At 46.4% G+C, this 23,384-nt stretch overlaps 1 protein-coding gene across 1 annotated transcript in view; it reads left to right on the top strand.

The window, feature by feature from the left end:
- DNAJC17 (DnaJ heat shock protein family (Hsp40) member C17) overlaps positions 1-23,384 on the top strand; it is a 43,981-nt gene that overhangs the window by 2,341 nt on the left and 18,256 nt on the right. The window contains exons 2-7 of the mRNA XM_088462364.1: positions 6,388-6,457; positions 8,765-8,823; positions 9,111-9,198; positions 15,119-15,201; positions 21,706-21,802; positions 23,338-23,384. Of these exons, the coding sequence (XP_088318490.1) occupies positions 6,388-6,457; positions 8,765-8,823; positions 9,111-9,198; positions 15,119-15,201; positions 21,706-21,802; positions 23,338-23,384 (444 nt within the window). The remainder of the gene's footprint in view (positions 1-6,387; positions 6,458-8,764; positions 8,824-9,110; positions 9,199-15,118; positions 15,202-21,705; positions 21,803-23,337) is intronic.

Raw genomic sequence — 23,384 nt, 5'->3', positions numbered from 1 at the left:
GTAGACTGAGGGCCTGATTCAGACCCGGTCGCAAGTGCTGAGCGCTCGCAACCGGGTTGTTGGTGGCCCAGAGCGCATGCGCACGACGGAGCCGGCTCTGTCGTGTGCATGAGCGAAACCCGGATAGCGACGGGCAATCCGTCGCTCCGGGTCTCATACCAAAGGGGGCGTGCTGTTGATGTCAGTGGGAGAGATTTCGGCTCTGTTAGAGCCGAAATCTCTCTGGGGTTTGCGGCAACGAGACCCTACCACAAGGGTCTCGTCGCAAGCCCAATGGTCGCGATGGTCTTGACCATCGTGACCATCTTCCTGGCCGCTCGCTTTAGCTGTGGGTGGTCACCCACAGCTATGCGAGCGGCCAGGAGGCCGTTCTAAAAAAAAGATAGCCCGGCCCTGATTCAGAGCGAGCGCTCTGTCAGAGCGTCGGGCTCTGAATCAGGGCCCGAGGCTTTTGGGAGCGACCAAGGTAAAAAAGAGGGTCTTGTTTCTGTGCAACCAGAATTGTCGATGTGTACCACCCAAATAGTTCAGAGAGCTTTACTTTCTACTTCAGGGTCCATAGGGTATCCACAGGATACCTTGGGGTATAGGTGATGACGTCAGTCTTCAGGCACCACAGAGTTAAAGTTTTCAGCCTCCCAGGATGCATCTGGGTCCCTCTCCTATACCCCGCCCCCGGGCCAAGGCATCTCAGTTTCGTCGGTGCCTGGCCGGAGTCGGAGGCACTGTGCAGAGGGGGGCTATGAAGAGCCCCTGAAGTTTCTTTTAAAGGCAGCGCTGGCTGCACATCTGGGAGTACAGCATGGACAGTCAGTACTGACGTCCATGCCATCTCCCCTACACCCCGCCGGTACCAGAACGCCGGTACTGATCCGGGGATGCTGGTAGACATCTGGGGTCACGGCTAGCGGTGTCCCCAGATGTTTTGGACCATGGCCGGATCCAAGGGGATGCAGGTAAGCAGCGGGGTCCCGCGGTGGGTCCCCGCTGGTCACATGGTCCTGAGTCCCCAGGCAGGGGGCTCCCTGGGGACTGGCTGGAGCGTGGAGCCAGGCGACCAACCTGCGCTTCCACTACCCCCTGGGACAGCGGGCCGCTGCTGAGCGGCATGCGCTGCGGCGTCCCAGGGGTTAAATGCATGCCAGGGGAGCGCGCTTTCCCTGTCTCACAGCCGGCGCCTCCTCTGCTGCACACAGCCTCTCTGCTCTGCCTGATTGGCCACAGTGTGTCAGCTGTCCTCCCCAGGCCGGCCTCCTTCATCTTCTGCTCCTCGGTGGCCATCTTTAAAGCATGGTGAACACTGCTGGAAGCCTGTGAGCGGTGGCATTGCGGTCTGGGTCCCCCAGCATACCTCTCCTCTGTTTGTCACAGGTCAGTGTATGCAGCGCTGAGTCCTACCAGCCTGAGGGTCTGAGTAGTTGAGAATCAGCGCTAATAGTGCAGGGATTTGTTTCTTCTGCATTGTATGTGACTGAACTGCTAGCCTGCTGTCTGTACTTTCACTTTCTACTGTCAGCTTTATTACTGTCCCTGATCTTGCTCTGCTCAAAGCCCTTGCGGTGCGCGGTGTGCAGGGTGTTATTCACACTATACCAATACGTATAGGTGTGAGTGTCACATACTTACCATCATGTCTGAGACTGATTTTCCTCTCCAGCTCATGTGTACTAAATGTAAGGTACCAATAGCGGAGGGGGAGGGTAACGCGGAGGGGTTATGCCCCCAGTGCCTGGCACTGTCACAGCCGATTATGGTCACGGTCCCGGTACAGGAACCTCCCTGGGCTTGTTTCGCTAAGGCGCTTACAACCCTTGTGGGCCAGCTAGCTCCGCAACCTGCGTTTACCCAGACGGGTTTGTCCCAGCAGTCAGTGGTGTCGTTACCCATGCGGGAGTTCCCGAGACAATTGATGGTACCCCACAGTCTCCCTGTCCCTTCCCAGGTTTCTCCGGAGCCTGCGTGGGTTAATACTCTTAACTACATCGGTTCAGCAATTGTCCGATGTTTTACAGGGGGAGTCTGTGTTGCGGCCTCATAACGGCCGGTGGCGTCTTTATCTGCTCCTTATGGGGATGACAATGAGACGTCAGATCATGGGGAGATTCTGGATCTATCTGACCAAGAACCTCTCCGTACCAAAGAACCGGACGCTAAGTCCAAGGTGTATATCCCTGGTCTTATTCGAGCGGTCCGCTCGGCTTTAGTTATTGAAGATATTGATCCTTTGGTGGCCACATTCATATATGCCTTTTTAAGGATATTAAGGGTGAGGCTACGGTTTTCCCTCTTTCTGATCAATTAGTGGATCATTTAGAGGAGGCGTGGAAAAATCCAGGTAAACGGTTTCAGCCCCAGAGACGCTTAGCCGTGGCTTATCCGTTTGCGGTCAATTATTTTTCTTAGCGGGAATCCCCTACGCAAGTGGATTCACATGTCACACGCCTAGTCAAAAGTGCCACGTTGCCTATGCCTTCGATGTCATCCTTGAAGGATGTCACTGACCGCAAGGTGGAGATCTGCCTCAAATCCATTTATTCCCTTGCAGGGAAGCATCCAGACCGGCTCTGGCCGTGTGTTGGGTAGCCAGAGCTATGGAGCGGATAATTTGGAGGCGTCTTTGGACTCTGACTGTTCGGCTGAACAGACCGAGTTGGTGGGCAATCTCCGATACTCGGCCACTTACATTAATGAAGCGGCTTTAGATATTTGTATGCTCACCTCTAGGATCTCCTCTGCAGCTGTGGCTGCTCGTCGCTCCGTATGGTTGCGTTCTTGGAAAGCGGACACGGATTCCAAAAAGGGATTAGAAGGTCTGGACAGGTACTATTTGGTCCAGATCTGGACAAAATTGTAGTTACGTTGGCAGCAGCAAAATCTGCATGTCTTCTGACTGCTACGATTCCTTCTAGTGCTGGTGGGTCGTCCTTTTGGCCTCACAGGGCCCAAGGTAGGCCTAAAGTACAGTCCTTTCCACGGCAGGCTGGGGCCAAGAAATTGTCCAAGCCCAAGAAACAGGTCTGGAGTACCAGACGTCCGGCTCCTAGGTCAGATAACAAACCTGCGGCCTGACGGTCCAGGCCTCCTTTTGGGGGACCCCAAAGTGGGGTGCGCCTGCTTCAGTTCGCCCGGTGCTGGTCGCAGTGCATGTTCCAATTTCCCAGAGGGGCCTGGGTTTCTATTCCATTCTATTTTTGGTGCAGAAACCCAATGGGTCTTACCGTTCAATACTAAACCTAAAGGCCCTCAGCAAGTCCTTGAGGGTGCCTCTGTTTCGGATGGAGACCCTGCGGTCCATTATTCTGGCACTGGAACCTGGGGACTACATGGTGTCATTGTACATCCAGGACGCTTACCTGCATGTCCCTATTCTTTTGCGCCATCAGCAGTTCCTCAAATTGGCAATCTGCAACGAACATTTCCAGTTCCGGGCACTGCCTTTTGGCCTGGTGACTGCTCCACGGGTATTCACCAAGGTCATGGCGGTCATGGCGGCTCTCCTGCGGACGCAGGGAGTCCGACTGTTGCCTTATCTGGACGACCTCCTGTTGATAGCGGGGTCTCCAGAGCTTCTTTTACACCATCTGGATCTGACGATTGCGGTACTGCAACGTCACGGCTGGTTGACAAACTGGCAGAGGTCCACTCTCACCCCGTCTCAGAGGATCCTGCACCTCGGGGCCTTATTGGACTCCAGGCAGCAGTGGATCTTTGTGACGGAGGAAAAGATCCTTGCTTTGTAGTTGAGGGTGCGCAGTTGTCTGCAGTGTCGTCGAGTGTCGATACACTTGGCAAAGAGGTTATTGGGCTCAATGGTGTCGGTATTCGACATGGTGGAGTACGCCCAATGTCACTCCAAACCTCTGCTGCTATTGATCCGGTCCAGATGGAATGGATTGCCTCAGTGTCTCAAGTCCCAGACGATGGGGCTCACTCCGGATGTTCCCCTGTCTCTAACCTGGTGTTTGTAGACGACCCACCTCAACAAGGGTCGCCCGTTCTGGGTGGCGAACTGGGTCTTGTTAACAACGGACGCCAGTCTCCGGTGCTGGGGAGCTGTCACGGGTCCACACTTGTTTCAGGGCAGGTGGACTCGGGCGGTAGCGGAGCTTCCAATAAACATTTTGGAGCTCCATGTGGTGTCAAGAGCTCTCCAGCGGGCACAGCCGGTTCTCCAGGGTCACCCTGTGCAGGTCCCGTCGGACAACGCCACCACGGTGGCCTATTTAAACCAGCAAGGAGGAACCGGGAGAGTGGTCTTTATACCAGGACGTCTTTCGGAGTCTGGTGGACAAGTGGGGTCTTCCAGAGATAGACCTCATGGCGTCCCGGCACAACAACAAGTTGCCGGTGTACGGGTCTCGAACATGAGACGAAAAGGCGTCTCTGGTGTATGCCCTGTCCGTCTAGTAGACGTTCCAGTTTGCCTACCTTTTCCCTCCGTTTTCCCTTCTTCTGCGGGTATTACGGAAATTCAAATCAAGAAGGAGGTACGCTACTGTTGATAGCTTCCGAGTGGCCCAGACGGCACTGGTTCTCCGACCTCTAGAGTCTGTCAGTAGACGTTCCTCTGAGGTTACCATTACGACCGAATCTGCTGTCATAGGGTCCTTGTCTTCACCCGGACCTGACTCGGTGTGGCTGTTGAAACGGTCATGCTAAGGTCCAGAGGGTTTTTCTAGCTCCGTGGTGCAAACCATACTAAGAGCTCGTAAACCTTCCTCGGCAAGAATCTACCATCGTGTGTGGCATACTTTCTTCCGGTGGTGTAGACCTAGAGGGTATTCCCTTAGGGAGTTCCGCCTGTCTAGGGTGTTGGCTTTCCTACAGGCTGGACTGGATCATGGGCTTCGCCTGGCTTCTCTGAAAGTGCAGGTGTCTGCCCTGTCAGTCTGGTTTCATCGTAGGATTGCTGCGCTCTCTGATGTGCACACCTTTATGCGAGGTGTTCTTCGCATTCAGCCACCTTTTGTTCCACCGGTGGCGCCTTGGAATTGGGCTGTGGTCCTGAGAGTTCTCTAGGGGCCGCCGTTTGAACCACTGGACTCAGTGGACTTTAAATGGCTTACAGCTGAAACCATATTCCTTCTGGCCATTGCCTCGGCCAGACGGATTTCGGATTCAGGGGTTCTCTCTTGTAGACCCCCTTTTCTGATTTTTCATAGGAATAGCGCACTCGTCCGGGACTCCTTCCCGAAGTGGTATCCAGTTTTCACATCAATGAAGAAATTGTTGTGCCGGCTTTCAATTCACCTGGACTTTCAGTGGGTGACGCCACTTGGGATGTTGTGTGGGCATTGAGAATTTATGTTGACCGCACTTCTTCTTTTAGGAAGTCGGACGCCTTGTTTGTCCACTATGGCTTCCGTAAAAAGGGTTGGCCTGCTTCAAAGTAGACTTTGGCAGGCTGTATTCGTATGGCAATTTCAGAAGCTTATCATCATGAAGGTCTTCCAGTTCCCTCCTTGGTGAGGGCTCATTCCACTAGGTCTGTGGGTCCTTCATTTGCAGCTAGACGTGGTGCCTCTGCAGTTCAGATCTGCAAGGCTGCTACGTAGTCTTCTGTCAATACCTTTATGAGGTATTACGCTTTTGACATCTTTGCCTCTCAGGATGCTTCCTTCGGGCGGCGGATTCTCCTCTCAGCACAGGAGCGTCCCCACCCTTAAAGGATACTGCTTTGGGACATCCCCAAGGTATCCTGTGGATACCCTATGGACCCTGAAGTAGAAAATATGAGATATGGTAAGAACTTACCCTTGTTATCTCTATTTCTACGAAGTCCATAGGGTTCCACAGGACTCCTGCCCTGTCGCACGTGTACTGCAGATGGGCTTTATTCTGGTCACCGGTTTTTCCGTCTCCCTATGGTGAGAATGTGATTCCTGTGAGTGTCCAGATTTTTTTTTTTTCTTCTCTCTCTTTCTTCTCCTCCTCCGGCCTATGGCTTGTGACGTAACTGAGATGCCTTGGCCCGGGGGCGGGGTATAGGAGAGGGACCCAGATGCATCCTGGGAGGCTGAAAACTTTAACTCTGTGGTGCCTGAAGACTGACGTCATCACCTATACCCCAAGGTATCCTGTGGAACCCTATGGACTTCGTAGAAATAGAGATAACAAGGGTAAGTTCTTACCATATCTCATATTTTTCCTCCTAGTATCCGCAAGGAAGGAAGGGTGGGCCAGGGACAGCAGTGCTCGGTATTCTGGTAGTAGAGAATATTGCAAAAGAATAGCAGCGTCCTCTTTACTGAATGAGCATTGGATCTTTATATCTGCAAATCTATGAATAGAAAGTCGTTTGATTTAGCTTCTCTTAAAAATGTTTCATTTTAAAGATGGACTGATACAAAGTTCAGCATTATAATCAACATTTTTCTGTTTCTTCAGATTAAGAAAGCCTACAGACAGAAAGCCCTAAGCTGCCATCCAGACAAGAACCCAGATAACCCTCGAGCAGGTGAGAACAATGTGTGAAGAGCAGGTGCAGTAGCATGTTGGATGTGAACATCTCTTTTTGTAGAAATAAGACACCGGCATTTCAGAGGTTAACAAAGTGTCAGTGTTTGCTCACTCAAGTGATTATTTGCTACTGCACATGCTCAAAAAGTCTTGGGGACCCCTATGTCCTACGTGTACCATTGAGTGTATGAAGAGACCATGGGTGTTGCTGGGAGGTGACTATGAGGTGGCTCAAAGTGAAAACCATAAAAGGCCATCTCAGGGGTGTGTTATGGGAGTGTCAGTGAACGCCGCTTCATTCTCAAATGCAGAGCCACGGCGTCAGAGGCCATGTTCAGAAGGAGACACTGTACTAGCATCGTAACTATAGGGCTTCGTAACGATCGATGGTGATCACGATGGTGCGTACTGGTGGAGTGTTTGAGTACACTGGTGGATTTGCACTGTCCACGGCATTGAAAGTGGCCATCTCAGGGCTTGCAATCTCCGACGCTCGCTGTTACAGGAGGGGGGGCTGAGACTAGCATTTTGATATTTTTGTGGCTGTGAATTGTAAGTAAATTGCAGCCGTGTATACATTAGCACACCTCTGAATCAGGGCCCAGTATATGTGCCTGTAATGTCACAGTGACACACTTACAGACCTACTGTTTTAGCGCTCTAGTTACTATATAGTGTGAAACCATTATAGTAGTTTAGTTTGGGAAATTCAACACTTCTACCTCATTTTATTTTCCTTGTTATTGATGTATAGTGGTGGGCTGAGGTTGTCTGTGTGATAATGTATAATTGTCTTCGTGTTCACTCTAGGTATGGCGTCGGACCTAGAGAAAGGGCACTCCTGCGGGCGCCGGACACGTGCATGTGCCCAAAAAGGGGGCGAGTCCTGCACTTATAGACATGCCGGGCTGCCCCCAAGCTCTCCTTTCTCAGTGATTAGATGCCGGGTACTTGTGCTGCAGTCTTTTATGCAGTCAGTGCAGGGTTTAGCACAAGTGTCTGAATCTTTCAAGCAGATGCTGGACAGGGACGACACTTCTAAGCATAAGCCCTCTAGACGGGTCAGTTCTACACCCTTGTCTGATCTTGATTCAGTCCCTGAGGTTTCCTCAGACCATGAGGATATTGTTTCCGTAGCCTCTTATGAAGACCTCTTCTATTCCGGAGGATTCTCAACCTCAGGTAGACGTAGTTTCTTTTATTAAAGCGGTTAAATCAGTACTGCTAATCAAGGATGCTGACCTGGTCTCTGTCCAACGCTCACACGTTTAAGCATCAAAAAAAGCCAGTTTGACGTTTCCTTCCCTTGCGCAGCTTGAGGACCTTTTGTTGGAGGCATGGTTCCACCCTAATAGGCCCTTCCAGGTTTCTAAGTGCATTACTTCCTTTTATCCTCTGCCTGCCGCCGATTAGACTAAGTGGGAGTCTCCTTCCCCGGTTGATGTGCATATTGCCTGTCTGGTCAAGAATACCACCCTTTCTCTTCCTAACACGACATCTGTTAAGGATCCGACGCATAGGAAGTTGGAAACTTTCCTTAAATCTATATATTCTAATGCAGGTGCGGTAGCCCGTCCGGCCCTGGCATCTGCTTGGGTTGCTAAGGCCATCGGTCGCTGGGCTGATGCCCTGGAGGATGGCCTCACTTCAGGTACCCACATAAATGAGCTTTTGTCTCTCGTGGAGCATATGCGAGAGGCGGCTTCCTATCTTTGGGAGCCAGCTATAGACACAGGGAGCGTGTGGTGGTTTATGCTGCGTACAAGTATGCGCTCCAGTGCTCCTAGTCTTGTGGAGTTGTGCAGTAGTTTCACTTTGCAGTGTGAGATTATTGAAATGAGATAAAGGTGTAGGGAAGATGCGTTTCTATGGACGCTCTGGAGGTACCACCACCCTCACCTTTACACTCCACAGATTTTTATTCCACCTCTGACCTGGGGGAGATTGGGTCTCGTCCTATACTTGTAATGGGACCCAGTTTGCATCTTCTGTTGCTCTTCAACAGATCTGTACATGTATAGGTGCACAATACACCTCTTCAGGATTTTCCATCTGGGCAGACATGCCCCTTTAATGTGCGCTAGCCAGGTACTTTTGGTCGCACACAGAAAATCCTGTTGCATCAAGTGCGTCTATTAAATGAGGAGTAGAACTGTACCTTGTGACCTGCCACCTTTTCACATTTTGTTTCTTAGTAAGGTGAGACTTGATGCTGATGTGATGGGGAGAGAAAAATATAGAGCTTGATTAAATTGATCAGTAACTACCAATTAACTATCTCTTAATTCCTGTGTTTTCTTTTCAGCTGAGTTATTTCACCAGTTGTCCCAGGCCTTGGAAGTGCTTACTGATGGCGCAGCCAGGGTAAGCGCACTTTTGTCATTCAGCCTGGGCAAAAACTCTTGGTAATTGTAAAATATAGACATTAGTCTTTTTAAATGCCATTGTATTATGGTTGTGCATGTTTATTTCTGCAACCTTTGAAACCAACTGATAAATGTTCCAAATCTGTTCTATAAACTGCATGTTTCTATTACTATTTCCGTATGGCCCAGCTTTGTGCTGGAAAGATCTACACGTGCCTTTTACTACATTTTAGTGCAGAACTGAGCTGATTCTCATTTTCTGTGTATTTATCCAATTTCCTTCAGGCGGCATATGACAAACTCAGGAAAGCCAGAGAGGCAGCGGCACGGAGGACACAAAAGCTTGATGACAAACGAAAAAAGGTGAAACTTGGTAAGTGATTCTATGTATACTGCTGGCTGCTTTGTAGCTGGAATGTGAAGATCCAACAACTAGGTTCAGTAAAGTCTCTAGCGACACTGGGGGTGATTCAGCTTCGGATGGAATTGCAAATCTGCACGCAGGCTATAGATATATGATGTATGCACGCAGGCTATAGATATATGATGTATGCACGCAGGCAGCTTTGCAATTCCGTCCTTGCTAATATGCAAATGCAGCAGGAGGTGTCTGACACCTCCTTGCTGCATTTGCGATCCCAGCACTGCGAACGAGGTCGCGGGCTGGGATCACCATCGCGACCATGGACGGCGCCGTGCCGACCAGCTGAGTGAGCTGAGGCTTACTCAGACTGGCCGGCTTGCGAGGCCAGGAAAGTTCGTCCGTAGACGCAGTCCCTGACTTTGCCACTCCCAGAAAACTGGGCCGACACGCCCCCGTTTCCCGGGAACACTGGCTGCCCCAGCACTACCCCTGTAATGCCTCTGCCAGAGGCATAGAAGGATCTGCGTGCGATCACACAGGACCCGTTCTGCACATACGTGCTATGCTGAATCAGGCCCACTGGATCATACTTCTGAGTCCCATTTTTATTTGCTTGTAACTTGAAGGAAATCCACCAAAATGTTGTATTACCCCAATAATCCTTCATCTCCCCAATAGTAGAACTGAGACTGTCCAGTCAGTTGTGTCGACAACTTTCAAATGAATGCAGTTTACTTTCACACCTATCCCGGTTGTCAACCTGGGAGAAGTTACAGTTAGAGGTGCCAACAGAGGTGAATAGCTACTGAAATGTGCAAGTCATGAGTAATGGACCCTTGCCGTTGTAGGGGAAGAAAATGGATATTACTCATACTATTGTGGTTAATATTATGACTTAAATAATTATATCATAGATTGTTAGCTTGCAAGCAGGGCCTTTTACCTCTATGTCTGTCTGTTATTACCCAGTTTTATTCTATTAACAGACGGGGTAATGGTTAGCATTACTGCCTCACAGCACTGAGGTCGTGGGTTCCTTACCCATTACAGCCCTAACTGTGTGGAGTTTGTATATTCTCCCTGTGCTTGCATGGGTTTCCTCTGGGTACTCCGGTTTCCTCCCACACTCCAAAAATATACTGGTAGGTTAATTGGCTCTCAACAAAAATTACCCCTAGTGTGTATGTGCGTGTACATGTGGTAGGGAATATAGATTGTAAGCTCCACGGGGGCAGGGACTGATGTGAATGGCCAAATATTCTCTGTAAAGCGCTGCGGAATATGTGTGCGCTATATAAATAACTGGTAATAATAATGTTGTTCCAATTGTAAAGCGCAACTGAATATACTGCGCTGTATAAGAAACTATTAATAATTAAATAAGGGGCCATTCCGTGTCAAATCAACACCTTGATTTTACCACACCAGCTCAGATTTTGTTAAAATTTGGTATATGGAGAGTATATATGTAGTCTTAAGAAAAATACAAAATATTATTTAAATATATCATGCTGTTTCCAAAATATGTAAATTAAAAATAAAATCTGTCAAAAACGCACAACCAGCATATATTCAAATCGGCATAGCAGCTCTCCTATTAATGTAGAGAGGTGGGAGTGGTGTCATTTTACTGTATTTTATATGCCCTTTCCTATGATATACAACACAATAGGCACTGCAACTTACATTTCCCTATTGTGCACACTCTAACCATGCTAAACCTAATAATAATACTGCTATATTGCATCATAGTCGTTCTTAGCATAATAATGGCCATAATTATGGGCCTGCCCACCACATCCAGGTGACCTCTATCAGGCAGGGACCTGCCTGATAGAGGTCACCTAGATGCGGTGGACAGGCCCATAATTATGTACTGCTCATGTGCCAATTACTGACTGAGGTGGAGGTCGCAGTACCCCCTATTTGGGGGTGGGGAAGGGGCGGATCACAGAAGCCAGCAGGAGGCATCTATTCACACAAGACGCATCCTGCAGCATTAGCATATTATTACACAGCGACGCAGCTGCTGTGTGTAATGCCTACTACTCTGAATCCGGCCCTGCAACATGTCCAATCACAGACATATATAGCACTGTAGCAGTCTCTGATCAATGACACTTCTAGTCCTGACTGTACCCCAAACATCCACACAACCAATTAAAAGTCATGGATGGAAGAGCCCACATTATTGGGACTTTTAACACTCAGCCCTCGTTCCCAATATGACAGCAGTCTTAACTGTGCAGCGAGTGATAGTGGAGGTACCCAGCATCTCTGCTGGGGCTACAGTCTGATTACATTACCAATCACTGTCACCCCATATGCTATACCGCTGATACAAGTGTTATAGACCAAGCTGTCCTGATTCTTTTACAGCTGCACCACCATTCACTATAGGTTGCATCTAGTGTAATCTGTTCTGTCTGACATTACATCCGATTGGTTTGACATATTCATAAACAAAAAGAAAAAGGAAAGAGAATAGAGTACTATCATATGGTGCACTCTTTATCACCCAACTATTCCAAACATTATTATGATAATTCAATAACTATTAAAATAACATCTTTATTGGTATTATATTAAAAACTAATATACAAGGGACACCAATACGGCGAAATATAAAAACAATAGAATTATTCCTAAACAGGAATGAAAAGTAGTGTTGTGAATGATCTCAATGAATAAAGTGAATTAAAAACTATCCAATTACCACTGTTGTATGTTATCTTTATTATATATAATAAAGTGAGTTAAATCTCTGAGTATGGTATATCTCTATTCATAAAGACCTTTCAGAACATTTATACAGTATCAGTTGTTGTCTAAACACCGTATATTTTATACTAGAACCAACTAAGGTCTGTGTTTCCCTATTAGCTTCAATCCACAATATTGTGACCACTAGTGCTGTTATGCAAACTATATTCACCTGTATCTTTAACTTGTAACTATTGCAACAGAGAGAAATTGACAGATAGATTGTATAATTATATTGCAACAATTGTTGCCTATATCCAGATTCTCCTACTCAGGGAATTTGTAAATACTATCTGCAAGTTATAGATATATTTAGTGCATTAGCACAATCTATTCTCCACTTGAATGATACAGGGAGAAAGAAAAACAAAATAAAGTGCAATCCTGTTTTATATAATATATATTGTGAATAGCATATCCATTTTTTATATATATTTAAATCATTAAATTCACAATCTTTACAGAATGCAATTCTTCACCCATATGTGGAGTTTAATGAGGAAAAGTTCAAGAGATATACTCAATTTAATCTCTGAGTTATAAATCTGATTGTAGTGCAATCAATCAGTCATATCTGTGTTTTTATATATCGTGTGTACATTTCTCCATCCACGTGCTTATTGCGGATGAAATATTCAGTATATCCAGAATAGCACTATGGTCAGTTTTAAAGTTCAGTATACTGTAGATGGTCCATCAATCATATTTATATCATTATATCTCATGCATATATTTCTCTGTCTATATGTTTGTTGCGGAGGAAGTACACATTATCGCCAAAATAAAGCTATAGTCAGATTTAAACACCAGTATACTACGAATCACAAATATGATTGTAATGCAGTCAATCAGTCATATCTGTGTTATTATGTATCATGCATACATTTCTCCGTCCACATACTTATTACGGAGAAAATATACAGTATGTCCAGAGTGAAGCTGTAGTTGGCTTTAAAATTCAGTATGCTACGGATAATCAATCAGTTGTATCTGTATTATTACATGTCGTGCATACATTTCTCCGTCTACGTACTTGTTACGGCGGAAATGCACAGTATACCCAGAGTAAAGCTATGGTCAGCTTTTAGAACTCAGTATATTACAAATCACAAGTTAACTAATAACATTTTAAAACCGTGGCATAATTGGAAACGCCGACGCGTGTTTCGCCTACGGGCTGCTTTGTCAAGGCAGATCAAATCTGCCTTGACAAAGCAGCCCGTAGGCGAAATGCGCGTAACAAGTACGTAGACGGAGAAATGTATGCACGACATGTAATAATACAGATACAACTGATTGATTATCCGTAGCATACTGAATTTTAAAGCCAACTACAGCTTCACTCTGGACATACTGTATATTTTCTCCGTAATAAGTATGTGGACGGAGAAATGTATGCATGATACATAATAACACAGATATGACTGATTGACTGCATTACAATCATATTTGTGATTCGTAGTATACTGGTGTTTAAATCTGACTATAGCTTTATTTTGGCGATAATGTGTACTTCCTCCGCAACAAACATATAGACAGAGAAATATATGCATGAGATATAATGATATAAATATGATTGATGGACCATCTACAGTATACTGAACTTTAAAACTGACCATAGTGCTATTCTGGATATACTGAATATTTCATCCGCAATAAGCACGTGGATGGAGAAATGTACACACGATATATAAAAACACAGATATGACTGATTGATTGCACTACAATCAGATTTATAACTCAGAGATTAAATTGAGTATATCTCTTGAACTTTTCCTCATTAAACTCCACATATGGGTGAAGAATTGCATTCTGTAAAGATTGTGAATTTAATGATTTAAATATATATAAAAAATGGATATGCTATTCACAATATATATTATATAAAACAGGATTGCACTTTATTTTGTTTTTCTTTCTCCCTGTATCATTCAAGTGGAGAATAGATTGTGCTAATGCACTAAATATATCTATAACTTGCAGATAGTATTTACAAATTCCCTGAGTAGGAGAATCTGGATATAGGCAACAATTGTTGCAATATAATTATACAATCTATCTGTCAATTTCTCTCTGTTGCAATAGTTACAAGTTAAAGATACAGGTGAATATAGTTTGCATAACAGCACTAGTGGTCACAATATTGTGGATTGAAGCTAATAGGGAAACACAGACCTTAGTTGGTTCTAGTATAAAATATACGGTGTTTAGACAACAACTGATACTGTATAAATGTTCTGAAAGGTCTTTATGAATAGAGATATACCATACTCAGAGATTTAACTCACTTTATTATATATAATAAAGATAACATACAACAGTGGTAATTGGATAGTTTTTAATTCACTTTATTCATTGAGATCATTCACAACACTACTTTTCATTCCTGTTTAGGAATAATTCTATTGTTTTTATATTTCGCCGTATTGGTGTCCCTTGTATATTAGTTTTTAATATAATACCAATAAAGATTTGTTATTTTAATAGTTATTGAATTATCATAATAATGTTTGGAATAGTTGGGTGATAAAGAGTGCACCATATGATAGTACTCTATTCTCTTTCCTTTTTCTTTTTGTTTATGAATACTAGTTATATGTAGAGGGATTGGTGGCACCGCCTTAGCACAGGAATATATAATATTCATAATTGTATGAATACTAACAACAATTTTTTATATATTTACATATTCCTGAAAGTAGGATAACCAAAATATAAATATGTATTATAATATATGGTAATAGAGCTCATAGAATATTCCACACCCTCTGGTGCAGGATCGAATTTGTCTTAATTCATATGGTTTGACATATTGACAGATATTATGGGTTTGGCATATGATAAATGCAGGAGAATGTTTGCTTTGTCTAGTTACTTGCAGGTCCTCTGCAGCAGTGTTTCCCATGTCTAGTCCTCGGGGTCTGGTAGCAGTACATGTTTTCTAGGTATTCTCACAGAATCACAAGCCATATATTCTGTACCACCTGTGGCTCTCTTAACTTGTACCACTCACTAACAAATACACGTTTGCTACAGCTTGGAGGCTTGGAAATAAGAAGCACTGTTACGGGTCCCTAACAATCTGATTTGGAAAGTGCTGCTGTTATGTATCCTTGGCAAGACTGTAGTGAGTGATCACTTTGTGTTTTTGCTTTATGAATTTAAGATCTGGAGGCACGGGAAAGGCAGGCACAAGCCCAGGTAACGGTGGAAGATGAAGCACAGGTTGCTCGGACATTAGAAAAAGAGGTAAGCTTACCCATCTGCTGCACACAGGTTATGGATAAGTGAATGATTTCGTATACAACAGCCTAGCAATTTAGGCAGTGTTATTTGGAAGTAAGCTTCAGTGTTTTTGATTTGGTGCACAGCTATGTGAAAAATAACTAAATAGGTACGTACCTGTACTCCGTCTCTTACTCCCTATGGTGAGCCTGACAAAAATTGTGGTTTCGCTGTAGGACTGCTTGCATGGTAAACTGAAAAAATAACTAATCTACGGCATATTGCAGGTGGGCACTTCTGCATATCAACTATGGTGCCTGTCAGCCATAATAGACTCACTGCAATGTAGAGTGGCCAAGATACTATGGGAGGAAGAAGCAGAGAAAGTATTTATTTAATTTCTTCTTCTTGCCATACAGTCATTACCATGGGTATAGGCTGGAGCAGGAGTAGTCCGGGAACCAACTAGTTAAACTTTTTCTCAGTCCCTCCTCCCCTTTACCCCACCCCCAGCCCTGGGCAGGCCGATTTTAGTTTGGTGTCTAGCAGGAGTAGGCACTGTGTTAGAGATTGCTTTTAAGCAGTCTAGGCTTTTTCTTTTCTTTTATTTAATTTATTTTATACTATGAGTGAGCAGCGCTAGGCTTCCTATAGGACACCCGCGGTACGGCTCCACCGACGCCCTGCGCCGGTGGCCGCAGCACTGGCAAGAGGGTCAGTGTCTACGGCCGGTCCCTGGCGCACACCAGGGTCCCATAGCGGACATGTATCACGGTGGAGTACATCAACCATCAAGGAGGCACTCGCAGTCGAGCTGCGATGACAGACGCATCCTGTCTTGGGCGGAGTGCCACCTTCCAGCCATCTCGGCAGTGTTCATTCCGGGAGTCCTCAATTGGGAGGCGGACTTTCTCAGCCGTCACGACGTGCATCCCGGGGTATGGTCGCTTCACCAAGAGGTGTTTAAATTACTTGTGGACAAATGGGGCCTGCCGGAGGTGGACCTCATGGCCTCCCGTCACAATCACAAGTTGCCCGTGTACGGGTCCAAAGCAAGAGATGCCGAAGCAAGCTTGGTGGATGCTCTGTCGGTGAGATGGACCTTCCAGTTTGCATACCTGTTCCCTCCAATATCCCTGCTTCCTCGGGTTTTTCGGAAATTCAAGCAGGATGGCGGCACGATTTTGCTGGTGGCTCCGGCTTGGCCCAGACGTCCTTGGTTCTCAGATCTTCAGAGTCTCTCCATCAACACTCCGTTCCTGCTGCCTGAACGTCCGGACCTGTTGTCTCAGGGTCCCTGCCTTTACCCGGACCTGGTCGTCTGTCTTTTGACAGCATGGCTCTTGAGACATCCATCTTAAGGTCTAAGGGTTTTTCTAGCTCGGTCATCAGCACGATGCTCCAGGTACGCAAGCCTGCCTCAGCCAGGATTTACCACAAAGTGTGGCATACCTATTTTCGATGGTGTGATACGAGAAATTACGATCCTCAAGTGTTTAGCGTTTCTAGGAATTAGGCGTTCCTTCAGTCTGGTTTATACCTCGGCTTACGCCTGACTTCTTTAAAGGTTCATGTATCCGCACTATCTGTGTGGTTCCAGCGAAGGATAGCTCCACTTCCAGATATCCGCACTGTTTTCCAGGGTGCTCTAAGGATTCAGCCTCCCTTTGTTCCCCCATTGGCTTCTTGGGACTTTGGCGGTGGTTCTTAGGGCCCTCCAGGGGCCTCCATTCCAGCCACTAAAGTCAGTGGACCTCAAGTGGTTGACTGCTAAGAGTTTTTTTTTTCTCTTGGCGATTGCTTCGGCCAGGAGAGTGTCAGAATTGGGGGCACTTTCCTGTCGTCCCCCCTTTTCGATATTTCACCTGGACAGGGCGGTGCTTCGCACTCGTCCAGGATTTCTACCTAAAGGTGGTTTATAAATTCCACATTAATCAGGAAATTGTCGTGCCGGCCTTTCAGTCACCTGACCTCTCGGCCTCCTTGGATGTGGTCCGGGCTCTCAAGATCTATGTGGACCGGATAGTTCCATTCGTAAGTCGGATTCAATATTCGTCCTCTTTGGATTTCACGAGAGGGGGTGGCCAGCCAACAAACAAACTTTGGCTAGATGGCTTAATTTGGCTTTTTCTGAGGCTTATACACAGGAGGGCTTGCCTGTTCCAGCCTTGGTTAAGGCTCATTCTACTTGGTCTGTGGGCCCCTCGTGGGCAGCTTGCCGTGGCACCACGAGGTTCTATGCTTTTGACACCTTCGCCTCTTAGGATGCTTCCTTTGGGCGCCGGATTCTCCTCTCAGCACAGGAGCATCCCGGCCCTTAATTGGACTGCTTTGGGACATCCCCAAGGTCAACCCTGTGGACCCCCTATGGACCCAGAATAAGAAAATTAGATATGGTAAGAACTTACCATTGTTAACTCTCTTTCTTCGAAGTCCATAGTGTCCATGACGCACCTGGCTTCATATCTGCTACTGGTGACTGGTTTTCCGTCTCCCTTTCTGTGAGTATGGTTCTTGTGTGTTCCAGTCTTCTTTCTCTCTGTTGTTCCTCCTCCGGCCTTTGCTACTTACCAACTGAAGTGCCTGTGGCTTGGGGGCGGGGTATAAAGGAGGATGGACCCAGTGCATCCTGGGAGCTAAAGCTTTAACTGTGTGGTGCCCGTGGATCCAGCTATACCCCAAGGTCAACCCTGTGGACCCTATGGACTTCGAAGAAAGAGTGATAACAAGGGAAAGTTCTTACCATATCTCTCATTTTCTACTCAGGCTGCTTTACAATGGTGGGCTCTGTGGGCCTGATTCATTACGGATTGCCACTGCAATCGCAGCTCCAACTTCGCACGCAGTTCTGCGAAAATATGCTAATGTTTGCAACTGCTCACCCAGCATAGAGACGCCCACTACCGCTTTTACACATCCATAAAACCTCGCAATCCTGCGTATACATCAGTAACATCGGACCCTCACGCAGAATTACAGCAGGTCTGACGTGTCTCAGAAATTGCAGCTCTCGTCGCGCACAATAAGTACTCAAGCTGCGAATGCCGCTGCAGTGCCTAATATATGCAGACAGGAACGTCTGCGTTTATCCAACCACTACGCCGTCACCACCCCCAAACGCTGATGTCCCATCACTCCCTCTGCAATGGCTTTGTATCTGCGTACGTGATCGCAGTGCGAACGCAATACTGGCCGGTGCATTGTGGTGCATGCACAATACGCACCATTTTGATTAGGGATGAATCAGGCCCTGTGTTTGGTGTTTCGCAGCTAGAAGGTTTAGTCGGTCATGTCTTCCGACCAAGAACCGGCTTGGACTACTTCTGTCTTGGGAACCGCCATGGTTGCAGTCCTTCTCGCAGGTAATGTTACAGTGGACTGACCTAATAGATTGGCTGCCCCATACATGCCTACCCTCCCGGGTAACCCCCCGCACCCCTGGAAGGGTAGGACCTTCTCCCGCATTCTGGCCACTCCCTAATGAAGTGGGCCAGATGGGGAGAATTTTCGCGGTGATCGCGGGTCCCCGTGTAGGGGTGGGGCTTAATGAAGCGATTCTCCATGAATCGCGTCATTTAGCCATGCCCCCATTTAAATTTAAGCCAATTGCGGCAATTTGCCACGAAGGGGGCAGGGCTTAATTATGCATCTTTCTAAACACAGACCCTCCAGGTTAGATAATTCTATGCCCCTGTCCCTGTCTTGTTATGATTCAGACTCTGAGGTTTCCTCAGCTCACAAGGCCGATATGTCCAGTACTTCAGAGGCCGACACCTCTTATTTCCCGGAGGACTCCCTTATGCACAGAAGGAGGTTCGGCAGAATTAACATCTTCTGCGCATGCTAAAGGTTCTCTTAGCAAGGGCGTGGGGTCTCCCTAATGCGGATCAAGCCAAATGGGAGTTTCCTCCTCAGGTACTCCCATTGCCTGCCTGATCTTGAACACTACTGTTCCTATTCATAATACGGCATCTCTTAAGTATCCAATATTTAGGAAGGTGGAACCTTATCTCAAGGCTCATGCAAGTGCTATCGCACATCCAGTCCTGGCTTTCGCTTTGGGTGGCTAAAGCCATCGGAGACTGGGCAGACGCCCTTCAGGGAGGGCCTCAGCTCAGATACCCATACAAATGAGCTTTTGTGGTTAGTAGAGCATATCAAAGATATGGCCTCCTATCTTGTAGAGGCTGCAATAGATGCTGGTGTCTTAACCTCCTAGGTGTCAACATTCTCGGCTGCTAGGCGAGCCCTCTGGCTTCGTTCCTGGGGAGCTTACTTATACTCTAACAAGTGCCTAAAGGCTCTTTCTTTTTCAGGAGACATTCTTTTTAGTCCCGATTGGGTCAAGGTCGTGACTATGGAAGTGGCGTCCAGGACAGTCTTCCTCCCTTTTGCGGCAGCACCTAGGTTGTTAACTTCTAATTTTCTCTCCTTTCGTTTGCAGGGAAAGTCAGGGGCAAGCCTTGTTTGAGGTCCGAGGGTTACTCATCCAGGGGTTCCAGTCCCAAGCTAAACAGCTCTAGTATACAGGACGCCCAACCACCAAATCTACTGACAATCTTGCCGCTTGAGGGGGTAGGCCTCCACCTGGGGGATACCAGCATGGGAGGCCGGCTTCTGCTGTTCTCTGCGACCTGATTAGCGACCACCTCAGAGGCCTGGGTTCGAGGGTTATCTCCTCGGGCTACGCCCTATCCTTTTGGGAGCGGCCTACAAAGCAATCTTCTTCTATGGGTTTTCTGGTCGTAAAACGCAAGTTTTTTACTCCCTTGCAGGCTTCCAAAGTAATTGTTCCAGTTCCCCCTACTCAAAGTGGTAGGGGCTTTTCTGCCAGCCTTTTCTTGGGTCAGAAGCCGATCGGTTCCTTCTGGCCGATCCTCATCCCAAGGGCCCTCAACAGGTTTTTGTGGGTCCCCAAATTCCGTATGAAGTTTGTGCGTTGCATCATTCTGGATCTGGAGTCGGGGGTTTTCATGGCCTCCTTGGACATCAAGGATGCCTTTTTGCATGTTCTTATCCAGCTCAGTCACCATAGTTTCCTCAGGTTGGTGGTCCGGGAGGAACATTTCCTATTTCAGGTATTGCCATCTGGTCTTTGGTCTTTCCATGGCCCCTCGGGTCTTCATGAAAGTCAGGGCAGCTCATTTGTGCGGTTTCTGCCTTTTTTAGTTGATCTCCTGATCCTCACCTGGTCTCCAGAAGTTCTCCTGGAACATATCCAGTCACACTGATGGATCATCAGTTGGGAATTCCTCCTTGTCTCCTTGCTGGATTCCAAGAATCAGCTTGTCTTCCTCTCGCTAGAAAAGCTCCGGACCTACAGGACAGGATTCGCAAGTTCTTGTGTCATCGCTGAGGCTCAATACTCTCTTGCATGCAGATCCTGGGCTCTCTGGTCTCCACCTTCGACAGGGTGGAGTTTGCTAAGTTTCACTCCCTGTCTCTTCAAATGGCAGTTTTGTCCCGGTGGAACTGGTCTCATCTACAGCTGAAGACGTAAAAGATCATTCTCTCTTGAGAAGTTCGGCTCTCCCTCTTGTGGTGACTACAGGGTTCCTACTTGGCACCTCTTTTTGCTTCAGGAATGGGGTTCTCCTCAACACCGACTTGGTGGCGGTGGTAACCTGTCAGCAGACCTTCCAAGGTCAGGGGTCAACTCTGGAGACCCAGTTGCTGATAGTGGTTCTGGAACGCCTTGCGGTCTTCAGGGCTCTTTGCTTGGCTCTGACTCTTTTCCAGTATGATAACGCAACAGTCATTGCCTATATCAACCATCAGAGCAGCAATCACAGTCGAGACACCTTCAAGGAGTCTATTTGCTTTCTTAGCTGGGCAGAGCGTCATCTTCCGGATGACTTTTGGCTCCTGGTTCTTCATTGGAGTTGCTGGACATCGCCTTCTTGGTGTTCCTGCACGTCTATAAAATTGCAGAGATTCCACTCTTGCCGCAGGATTCGCATGCATCAAAAAACAGTCATGGCTCCATGGCTCCCCCATTCTAAGGTGTCACTTGCATACGGATGCTCCATATCGGATGTACCATCTCTGCACTTCAACAGCCGTTTCCTGTTCTGCTGAGCGGTATTCCAGGTGCTCATCAATTACTCCAATTCAGATTGCACAAGATACTCAAATGCACTATTTATTCAAGTAGTATTTTTTATTTCGTTTTATATGCTCATTAGAGTTTTACTGTTGCAATTTAAGAGACAGTGTATTTGACAATTGAATGTCTGTTTTTTATTAATTGAAACACACCCTTTTATTATAAAAATATATATTTTTATATGTTTGGAGCCATGACTGTTTTTTGATGCATGTGAATCCTGCGATCTAAGCACTAATAAGGCGTATTAGCGCAGTCTGTGAATAATTCACACTCTGAATAGATGCAACATTATATTCAAATCCGGGACAGGCAAAGGATATTTTAGTCTCTCAGAATGTTTCCTCCGCAGATGTGTAAAACAGCTGGAGAGGAGGTTTGATAGCAGTACTATCATGGTACCCATCTCTCCCCGTCTCTAGATAATACGTCTGCGTGAAGAAGGCTCAAGACAGCTGGAGGAGCAGCAGAGATTGGTGCGGGAGCAGGTCAGGATGGAGATGGATCATAGGATGGGAGGTAATACACCTAACACTACCATGATGGGACATATAACTGGTCATAAGGTTATTGTTCTTCCCTTGTTTTGTGACAATACATGCCTATGACAATGGGGTATATGTAATAGGTTGCGGACTACAAGCTTCGGCAAGTCCCGTGCTAGACTGCCCGATGTTTTAAAGTAGCAGTCATTTAAAAGGCAAAACCAGGTAGAATTTACCTTTTAAATGACTGCTACTTGAACCAATCGGGCAGTCTCCCACGGGACTCGACGATGCTTGAAGTCTGCAGCCTATTACATATACTCCATCCTCTAAGAAACCTTACATTTAATGTTACCATGTTAATTATTGCAGTCTATTATAGATATTTTGATCATTTGTATTCTTAGTGCTTATAGTGTACACCTGCTCCTCCCCCCCCCCCCCCCCCCCCCCTCTCCTTTTTGCTGTAGAACTACTGGTCTCGGCATGGTAGCACCTATTATCATGTTTAATATTAGGATGTGTAGCCCAGCCCCTCCCATTTCCTGTGTGTGTGTATTTAAGGTACATTCTGAAGGTGAGACCCCTTCTTTTGGCTAGCACTCTTCCTGCCTGCCCCACGTGATTTTAACTGGTATGAGTCCTTGCATTGCAGTACACACATCTAATGGGCTCTATGATAGGTAAGACCTAGATAAATTAATTAGTGTGTTAGTATTAGAGATGTTAGGGACCCACCTGTATAAGGTTCGCCGTGACGTGGTAGGTGGGCAAACATCTTTGGCCAAACATGTACTAAGAAACCTTACATTTAAAACCATGTTAATTATTGCAGTCTATTATAGATATTGTGATCATTTGTATTATTAGTGCTTATAGTGTGCACCTGCTCCCCCCCCTCTCCTTTTTGAAGTAGATTCATTATAGGCATGTATCAAATATCGCGATGTCTGAAATGTAGTTATTTTACTGGGAGATTATTGTTCTATTCCTACCTTCTCTCCTAGGGGCCTGTTTTTCTATAAATATTTGTGTCTTATTTCCCAAAAACAACCACAAATATTTAGTATGTATCTCCGCATTATCTCTGATACCTGCTGCGATCCCTCCATTCCCACCAGCAGACAGAACTCACATAGGTTTCTATGGGGGATGCAATGCTGCTGTATTTACCAGCTTCCGGAATGCGACGCAGCAGTCCGAACACATCGTAGTGACAGGCTTTCGGAGCCCCTGTCCCTGCGGCTGCCGGATGATACATTGCAACGGTAAAAGCGCATTTTGCAATGTGATCTTGGACGATAGCATTATGCCCAGATTGCATTGGAAATGTGATTTTTGACAAATGCCCCCCTTAATTCTATACTGAATTTCTCCATGTTCTAAAGATTGTAATCTCCTTAATATCTGTTCTTTGTGAGTCTGGATTTCTCTTTCACATTTTACAACGTGAGGAAACCTTCTATCCAAACTTACATATTCGGGGTGCTGAGATGATCCTTCATTGAAACACTGATTGATAGAATTGCCTGTGAAAGCTTCAAGCTAATGGACTATTTTGTTTTTCAGGTTACAAGAGCGGCCCCACCGATGATGCAGGGTCAGTTAAGCTAAAG

Source organism: Taudactylus pleione, unplaced genomic scaffold, assembly GCF_031769625.1.
Source record: "Taudactylus pleione unplaced genomic scaffold, aTauple2 ptg001208l, whole genome shotgun sequence".
In the NCBI taxonomy this organism is placed as follows: domain Eukaryota; kingdom Metazoa; phylum Chordata; class Amphibia; order Anura; family Myobatrachidae; genus Taudactylus; species Taudactylus pleione.
The sequence above is the reverse complement of the archived record's forward strand: the minus strand, read 5'-3'. Positions and strand labels throughout refer to the sequence as shown.